Source organism: Prinia subflava, chromosome 12, assembly GCF_021018805.1.
Source record: "Prinia subflava isolate CZ2003 ecotype Zambia chromosome 12, Cam_Psub_1.2, whole genome shotgun sequence".
Classification (NCBI taxonomy): Eukaryota; Metazoa; Chordata; class Aves; order Passeriformes; family Cisticolidae; genus Prinia; species Prinia subflava.
Window position 1 is genome coordinate 13,581,149 of NC_086258.1, and position 9,310 is coordinate 13,590,458.

Here is a 9,310-nt window from a genome sequence, read left to right on the forward strand (position 1 = left end):
ATGAGGAATGTTTAAGTCAATCCATTGGTGGGGAAAACCGGTATGGAAATGCCTATAGGCAGGTGATGCCTGTGTGGTGACTCCAGAGAGCACAGGAGGCTCAGCTCCTGCTCCCCCCAAAAAACCTCTCCTTGCTTCTCCCAGGGGCTGCAGAGCTGTGCCTCCTGCAAAGGAGCCTCACAGAGAAATAACCCAAGCATTCTCTTGCCCATTTCAGGTGTTTCTGGAGCTCTCCCGAGAGCAGGAAAAGGATAATTTTGATCTGACTTTGGACAGGACTTTCGACTGGAAGCAGCTGCAGCAGGAGGACTGTTAAATGCTCATTTATGCATTGCTCAGTATTAACCAAACTGCACTTATTTACTGCCACTCTCAGTGTACCACGGAGAGGGGAACAGGCTCCTCTGATGCAGAAGATGTTTCACCTGCAGGGGTCTCAGCCCTGCTCCAAGCTGCAATTCCAAAGGCTGATCCATAAAACAGTGCCTGCTCTGGTGAGAGCTCTTGTCAGGCCAGGCAGGATGGAGCAGAGGGACTGAAAGCTTTGCAGAAAGAAAGGTCCTGATCCATCTCTGGGGATCAAATCTCTCTGGATCTGGGTGCATCAGGGAATCTGGACAGGGTGCCGCCCTCCTGGGTTCCTCTCCCACCGAAGTCTGGGACCATCTGCCTGTGACATGTTCTTGCTGGAATTTGCACTCAATTTTTATACCCTTCCAATAAATGTCTCTATAGAAACTGCAGCTCCATCCTCACCTGTCATCATTGCTGGGGACCCTCAGGAACAGCTCCAACTCCCTCCTGTGGGGATGGGGATGCTGCAGAGGGCAGGGAGATGGTTACCTGGCTCAGCAAACGCTCAGCCCTCCCCTCCCTCCACTCTGGGGTGAGTAGTGGTCGGTCCTTCCCCTGGAAACAGCCTGGGTGGAGAAGAGAAAGTTCCAGGGATTCCTAAGAGCCCCTTCCAGTAGCTAAAGAGAGCTGGAGAGGGACTTTGTACAGGGGCATGGAGTGAGAGGATGAGGGGGACTGGTTTCAAACTGACAGAGAGCAGGTTTGGATTGAATACTGGGAAAACATTTTTCCATGAGACCCTGGCTCAGGGTGCCCGGAGAAGCTGTGGCTGCCCCATCCCTGGAAACATTCAAAGCCAGGTTGGATTTGGTTTGGAATAGCCTGGTCTAGTTAAAAGTGACCCTGCACACTGCAAAGGGGTTGGATTGGATGACCTTTAATGGTCCCTTCCAACCCAAATTATTCAATGACTTCCCTCCTTTTATCCCTGTGCCCAGCTCAGTTGCAAAGGTTAAAACTCCCACAGAAAATACTCAGTTCTCTCCACACAGTCCCAGTGGTGGCTGTGTTGCAATCACTACTTGTTCACGTCCCACACTCGGCCTCAAAACATATTTTGGCAGTTGGAGGACACAACTTTAGAGACTCCCTGGTTGTTTCCCTCCTGCTCCCTGCCCACTCTGCACCCCCTAGGAACGGGTAAGTGAAGTCACCAAACATTTGTGTCACCTGTTCCCACACTCAGCTCTGGGAAATGGAGATTCTGTGGAAGGGAAGAGGTTTTTTTGGTGCTCTGGGGAGCAATGGAGAACTCAAGCCACGAGCCTCCAGAGATAAATACCATTTATATAATTGGATTTTTTTTTCCTTCAGCATTTTGTGGTTTGTGCCTCTGCAGATGCTGCTGGTGATGGGGCTTTGAGGGGTTTGTGAAATGCATTGGATCCTCTCTGCCCTGCCCTCTGTGTCCTGCTCTGACACACAGAAACTCTGGGAGATCTTCCCTTTACCCAGCATGATGGGACCTGCTCCCTTTGCAGATCTTTGCCTCATGTAAAGACTCAAACAGCACTAAAACCCCCAGCAACAAGTCCTGTCCCAGAGAGAGCTGGAGAGGGAAAGAGGAATTCCCTCTGAGCTGCTTGTGCTGTTGTTTCTTCCAAGGAGCCACCACCCTTCCCTTCCACAGGTCTGCCTGGTTATTCCCCCTGATATTTGACATTTTCCATTGCAGAGGAAGGTGAAGTGAGCAGAGCTCAATCCAGCATCTCATGCACAAGGAGGAGAAGGGAAAAGACCCCCAGAGAGTCCCCAAAGGGGAGCTGGTTGGAGCTGGGGCTTTGTCTCAGCCCGGAGGGAAGGGGACAGGGCTGGTGGCATTGCCAGCACACAGGGGACAGTTCCAGGTCCTGGCCCACGGCCAGCACTGGGAGAAAGGGGGTCTGTCACCAGCACAAAGCAGAGTTTAGCTGGCAAGAGGGAACAAAAAGTTCTCGAAAAGTTCACGAGGACTTAAATTTTCCACTGGAGGGGAAAAAAAAAAAAAAAGGCAAGAAAGAACAAAAATAACAAGAGAACAAGAGAAGAATTTCCTGGAAATGAACTGACTCCTTAAATATTCCCTTTGCAGTTTGCCTCTCCCCCTGAGCTGAAGGGCTGAGGGAGAGGAACATCCCCGGGAGCTGCACTGGCTCTACCTGTGAGAGAGGAGGGGCTGACAGGTCCCTCTGGGATGTTCCCTGCTGCAGCACCAAAGCAGCCCCAGGACTGCCCTAACTCTGATTATTCTCTCTATTTTCCAGCCCAGCACGAGCCCTCCTTGGCTGCCAAACCTGGAGCAGAGCAGAGCAGGCTGTGCCCGGGGTGAATCCATCCTCCCAGCACGGCATGGGCGAGGCAGCTCCTGCAGGAACCCGGCAAGAACTGGGTCTGGAAGAACAGGGAGAGTCTCATTTCCTACATTCAATAATGCCCTCTTTATCCAGCGAGGGGACAAAGCACACAAAGGGCCGTTCAGCAGCTGTGTCACAAATTGTCCCCCTGGAGTGACAGCGAGGAGCAGCCCCAGCCTCCCAGGTTAGGTGACAAAAACTCACCCTGTTGGTATTTTATTTTTTTGAGTTTCAAAGACCAAGGGAGCCAGGCACGTGCATGCTCAAGTTTTGGGAGCTTTGGGGACAATGTTTCACCCTGAGAAGGATTTTCCTCCTGCTCTGCTGCTTCCTGATTCATCCCAGCACCTCAAACCCTTTGAAGACTTCCAGCCCCAAATATTCTCTTTAGCAGCAGATGGCTCAAATATCAGGCAGAAGAGGACGTGAGGCTGTGGCAGCAGCCAAACCCAACAAAATATTTGCTTCAAAGCAGGAGGAAGGACAGCATGTCCAGCTGGGAAAAGCAGGAAATGGTTTCTAAAAGAGCGAAAGGAGGGGATGGAGAAGGAGATGATTGTGTAAGACATGATGTTTCAATTAGAATGGTCCTGAATGATATCAGCAGTTCATGAACTGTGTTACAGGCAGAGAGGAGGATTTGATTTGTTCCTGAGCATCTCCATCCAGGCACAGACATCAGGGGTTTTATGGACAGGTAAGGGATGACCTGGGCTGTGCATCAGCTGAGCCAGAAACCTCCCCGTGTGTCGGTGATCCCGGTGGATAACACTGGCATGAGGATGGAATCCACTCCTCCCGCAGGGCTTTGTGCTTTTCAGGATGAGTTTTGGATATTTGAAAATATCAGAAGCATCTGGGCCAGCAATTTCCCTGGGGAGGAGCTGGGCTGGCTCAGGGATGGTGGAGGGATTTCAGCAGGACACCGGTGCCAAAGGCAAAGCATTCCCGTGGATTTGGAGCTTGCTGGAACAGGTTCTCCTGGGTTACTGTGCCTGTGAAATGTCACAGGTTTGCTGTGGGAGTTGTCACTGCTGTCACATCCCTGTCCCTCCCAGGTAAATGGATGCAGCTTTAGGAAATTAAATTATCTGTAAAGAATCAGCTCTTGCAGGTGGCTACAGCAGCTTGGCCCTTGCTTTGAAACTAACTTCCTTTCTTTCTTTTCTTTCCTTTTCTTTCCTTTTCTTTCTTTTCTTTCCTCCCTCTCTGTGGGCAGCTGAGGATTTCTCCTTGCTGGCACGGCCACAGCTTCCTCCACCCACAGACCTTGGTTTTCTTTGGCCTCATTGTGAGAAATTAATTTCATGTTCCAAATGCAAATCCTCTCCAGGGTTCTCAGGATGCTAAGGAGGAATTCAGAAAGAATAACAAAAAAAGAAGCAAAGTGGGGGGGGGGGGTGTTTAATTCTTTTTTGTTTTAATTTGAGAAATAACTGGCTTTGAATCTGCTGTTTGTTTCCTACTCAGGAGAGGACAGAATCCTCCTGCCAACATCATGTCAAGGGCCCAGCACATTTCACACGAGGGTTTGTGATTTCCTCTCACAAAGGACTGAGGAACGAGAAATGGGCTCTGGTGAGGAAATGATTGCACAACTCCTCCTCCATCCGATTCCTTGTGCTTGCAGAACACCCATCCCCTGTCCTGGGGCTTTCCTGGAAGCTGGGGGAGACAAGTTACAGAGCAAACAGATGGAGATTGACAGATTTTGGTTAACTTTGGATGTGGAAACCCAAGAAGGGAAAACTGCAAGTGAAGGAACTCTTTTCTGGGGAAAGAAATCACTTTTATTTTGTTAAAAATTGGGCGTGGTCAGAAAGTAGCACAGAGTGTGATGGCCAAATGACCAAATGCAGGCTGGATCCCATCGACCTGGGATAGTGGGAGGTGTGATGGACTGAGATGAATTTTAAGGTCCTTTCCAGCCCAAACCATTCTGGAATTCTGTGTTTTACCAGCAATAGCAATGCACTTCAAAATCACCCCTTCGAGGGAAACACAATCATTCTCTTGAACTGCAGTGTCTCCAGCAGCAGGGCTGCAGGTCAGTGCTTCCTCCCAAGAAAACATTTTCCTCTGTCATCATAAGGTTGGAAAAATCCTCTAAGATCAAGCCCAGCCATTAGTGGCTGACCTCTTCCTTTTGCAGCCTCTCTGCTTTGTTAGAAAGGGGGAAATGCCATTTTTGAGGAAAAAACCCACCTTGTTTTGCCATTTGCAGCTGTCTCACCTCAGCCAAAGCTGCCTGTGGAGCGCTCCCACAAGGGCAGGGGGCTGGACCTGTCCTGTGGGGAAAACACCTCTGATCCCACCTGGGAACTGATGGAGACTCCGGGTGGGATGCTCAGAGCACCTCTCCCTGCCACGGATCCCTCCTTCTGCTCCTGCGGGAAAACCCTCTGCGAGCCGCTGCTGCCACAAACCGGGGATGCTGTTTCCTTTTCCTTTCCTTTTCCTTTCCTTTTCCTTTCCTTTTCCTTTCCTTTTCCTTTCCTTTTCCTTTCCTTTTCCTTTCCTTTTCCTTTCCTTTTCTTTTCCTTTTCCTTTCCTTTTCTTTTCCTTTCCTTTCCCTTTCCTTTCCCTTTCCTTTCCCTTTCCTTTTCCTACGGAAAACCCCGAGGGCTGGGATGTGGGAGCAGGGAATGAGGCCCCGGGGAGGGAGCAGGAGCCAGCAGAGGCTCTGCCCCTGCAAAAGGCCAGAGAGGGTGCCCCGACAGCTTCGGGCGCGTTGTTCCCTTCTCTTCCAGACAAACAGAGTTTGTGCCTTTTTTTCTGTTTGTTTTCCACGCGAAAGTGGTTCCGCACAAAGGCTTTCCCAGAAAAACGATGAGAGATTTTTCTTGGCTTTCCTGGAAGTGATGAATCACCTCGCTCCTTTTTTGGGGGGGTCCCGGCGGCGGGAGGGGCGCGACCCGGTGCGACATCCGCGCTCAGGCTGTGCCACCTCCTGGTGGCAGCGGGAGGTGCATTCCTGCATCCCTGCATCCCTGCATGCCTGCAAACCTGCATCCCTGAGTCCCCGTGTCCCCACATCGCTGCATCCCTTAATTCCTGCATCCCCAAATCCCCACATCCCTGCATCCCTACAATCCTGCATCCCTACAATCCTGCATCCCTGCATCCCTGCTTCACTGCATCCCTTCATTCCTGCATTCCCAAATCCCTGCATCCCTTCAATCCTGCATCCCTGCATCTCTGCATCCCTTTGTCCCTGCTTCCCTGCAATCCTGCTTCCCTACCAGGATTTTCTGGGTTTGTTATCCAGCCCAACTTTCATTCCCCACCTTTGCTCTGCAGCTCGGGAGGCTCTGGGTCCGGGCCGATGGCAGGAGGAGGTCAGAAAGCTGCACCCCAGGGGCTGTGGGCGTGGCTGGTGGCCACGGGAGTGCAGCAGCCACCACCAGCAGGGATCTTCTTCTTCTTCTTCTTCTTCTTCTTCTTCTTCTTTTTCACCCTGCCCATGGTGATCCCATCAGTGACATCAGAATTTTGGGGGCAGACGGGTCCTGGGATTCCCTTTGCCTGAGGGACAGGTAATATATATCAGTATATCAAATATATCCACTTGATACTGAAGGGAGAGAGAGGGAGATAAATGGGTGTTATTCCAATATATCCCTGTCTCCTCCAATGCCACCTTCCCTGAAATACTGCTACACCCATGGCCAGGGGGGTTGGAATTAGGTGGTTTTATCCAAGCCCAAGCCATTCAATGATTCTGTATCATGGGAAGGCATCCCAGCCCTTCCTGCTGCAGTTTAGGATTGTGGCTACCTGTAACCTCTAATCCCTGCTCACCTGAGGTTCTGGTCAGTTGTGTCTCCCTGCTGCCAAATCAGACTCTCATTTTTTGCAGTCAGAACTCTCCTCCCAGCCCCACACCGAGTTCCACAAATCTGTGTCTCCTCTCCCCTTGGAGGGGCTGGGGATGCTCCCAGTTCAGGGCAAGAAGAAGCAGATAATTGGTACAGAAAAAATAAAAAAATGTGGGCACAGATCCGAACCCGGGATTTATTTAGGAAGATTTTCTGGTTATTATCTACTTAGGAACAGAGGATTTGTCAGAACAGATCAGAGCGTTTTCATCAAATCTGGCGTCCTGCATGGAGTGGTGACAGCGAGAGGCTGTTCCTGGGGAAAATCTGATTCTCTCAAAGTGCAGGTGCTTGATGCTGTTGGAAGGGGAGGCAGAGGCAACGCTGGGGTAAAACCAGAAACAGCAGCAGAGTCCAGTCCCTGTCACACTGGAACCAGCAAAGGCATCTTCACCTGAGCTGCCCCAGCAGGAGTGAGGGGACACTCCCCTGCTGCAGGGTGGTGGGGGCTGGCCGTGGGCTCCAGCACATGAAAATAAACACAAATCCTTTCCCAGCTCTTGCCTGCCTTTCTGTGGGAAATCACTTTTTTTTTTTTTTTTTTTTTTAATCTATACATTATACCTTTTAAAATGCATCCCTTAATCCAAAAAACTGCACCCAGCAATGCCCAGGCATCCACGACTGGAAGCATTTTCCTGGGGAATGTCCTTTACAGAGCCAGCAGGGAGGGAAAGGAAAAACAACACACACACATGATCAATATTTTTTAAAATAGAATTTGAAAGCAAAGCATGAGAAGCCTCTATCTGGTTTTAATTTCAAATAGAAAAAAAAATGGTTATTAATATATGGTAATGTTACTCCACTGGAAGAACAAAGTGTAGATAAAACCTGCAGGCTTAATGAGGCTCAGGAAAAATCAAATTGAAAGCAAATCTTTGAAAATCTCTAGGTAATCTGTGTTCCATTTATCATGCTTTGGCAATCAGAAAGTAAAACCAGGCTTAACATAATGAGGAAAATCAAACAAGGGTTTTTTTTTCCCCTCCTGCTGCTCTAAAATCCCAGAATATCATCATCACAGAAAAGAGGGGGGAAAAGGAGGAACTTCTGCCCTCCTGCTGGAGCACAGGGAATTTAATTGCCAAGGTTTCTTCCTGTGTGTCTGAGAAGATGATGCAAGACTGGGATTTTTTAATGACAATATTTAAGCTCTCCTTGGCGACGCCAAGCTGTCCTGAGCTGGCTGATGGGAAGGAAAGAAGGGTTTGCAACAAGCTGAAAATGGGGGAAAAAAACCCCAAAAAACAAAAAAATAACTCAGTAACTCCTTCTTTTGACATCTCCACCTGGTCAGCAGCACAGAGCTGGCCCCAGCCAGGATGGGGAGATATTGAGGTGAGGAAAAAGCTGTGGGTTTGGGGATTCCAGAGCCCTGAAGGGGGTTTGAGAGAGAGCCTGGCAGTGCCCCCCTGCCCAGGCATTTTTGGGGTGGAGCCCAAGGCAGCAGAGCCAGGTGATTTTGGGAGTCCAAGGCAGCAGCCTCACCCTTAGTGCTGCCCCCAGCCCTGGACATCTCTGTGTGTCCTGGCTGTGTGCACAGGAGAGAAGCTGATTTTTGGGAATCGTGGTTCCCAGATAGAACCACAGATGGATTCTCCCTGTCCTGACACTGCTGCTCCTACAGAGCTGGAGGTGCCCAGCACCCACATCCAGACAAATCCCTTGTACCCTAGGTACCCCTTTTTTTTTTTTTTCCCTCCTGCTGCTCTAAAATCCCAGAATATCATCATCACAGAAAAGTGGGGAAAAAAGGAGGAACTTCTGTCCTCCTGCTGGAGCACAGGGAATTTAATTGCAAAGGTTTCTTCCTGTGTACCCCAAGTTTTCCCACTGGCCCTCCAGGATCTGAGCAGCTGTGGATGATGAACAGACCCACAGCAACGTCCTCTCCATCTGCATCCCCTTCCCACTGCTTTGTCCCATCCTTTAATCCCCACAGGACAAAGAGGGCCCTGCAGGCACCATGACCTTGGGTTTGGGGACACCAATACCCCTGTCACAGCTCCTCCTTCCACCCTGAGGGTGGGATGCTGAAACAGGACATGATGCCATCCATGGTTTTTCCATGATCACAATGCCAGTGATCAAGCAGGTCCCTGTAAAGCTGGACACAAATCACTGGGTGGCCTCAGCAGCTGCTTCTCCAGCCTTTTTCTGCCCAGTTCCCTGCTGCTTTCCTGGGAGAATCTTCATTATTTATTATTTATTATCCTATTATTTATTATTTATTATTATTTATCACCCTTAGCTCCTGCCCAGCCCACTCAACAGCCCAGGCAGGTTAAACCCGCAGCGCTGTGATCGCTGCAAGCACCACCTGATTAAAACACATAAAAAAATAAAACAGGGATATAAAAGTGCCAGTTGCCCACAGAATCAAATTAAATTAGTTCAGCTCAGCCTCCCCCCTTTTTCCTCGGTAATAAAACCACTCACTCTGCAAATATGGAATCTCAGGTGTGTAGGAGCTCACATGGGGCAGTGAGGATGTCCTGGGCTCTCTCTTACCTGTAACTGCTGTTTATATCACCCAAAAATAAAAGAATATCTCTCCACAGAGGGACAGGCAGCAGGAGTGGATCACAACCATTCCTGGAGCTCACACAACAGCCAAAATCTCCTCCTTCCCATCCAGGGGAAGGTTTCTCCTCTGTCCATGAACATCATCCTCATCTTTCTCCTCCCCTTGCACCTTGCAGGGCTGGGGAGGAGCCAGAGCAGCTGCCAGGGGTTAATGAG

The 9,310-nt window shown here is 49.8% G+C and overlaps 1 protein-coding gene and 1 pseudogene across 4 annotated transcripts in view; both read left to right on the top strand.

Moving 5' to 3' along the window:
• Positions 1–4,074, top strand: part of LOC134557296 (ATP-binding cassette sub-family A member 10-like) — a 59,831-nt gene extending 55,757 nt beyond the window's left edge. For 2 of the 4 annotated variants that reach the window (XM_063410167.1, XM_063410168.1), the window contains one exon: positions 218–743. In XM_063410167.1, the coding sequence (XP_063266237.1) occupies positions 218–316 (99 nt within the window). In that variant the 3' untranslated portion in view covers positions 317–743. Of the gene's footprint in view, positions 1–217 lie in introns of all 4 variants that reach the window. The other 2 variants (XR_010082021.1, XM_063410166.1) reach the window with 2 other exon arrangements.
• Positions 4,075–5,118: 1,044 nt separating this feature from the next.
• On the top strand, positions 5,119–6,227 carry LOC134557299 (uncharacterized; annotated as a pseudogene).
• Positions 6,228–9,310: the final 3,083 nt, after the last annotated feature.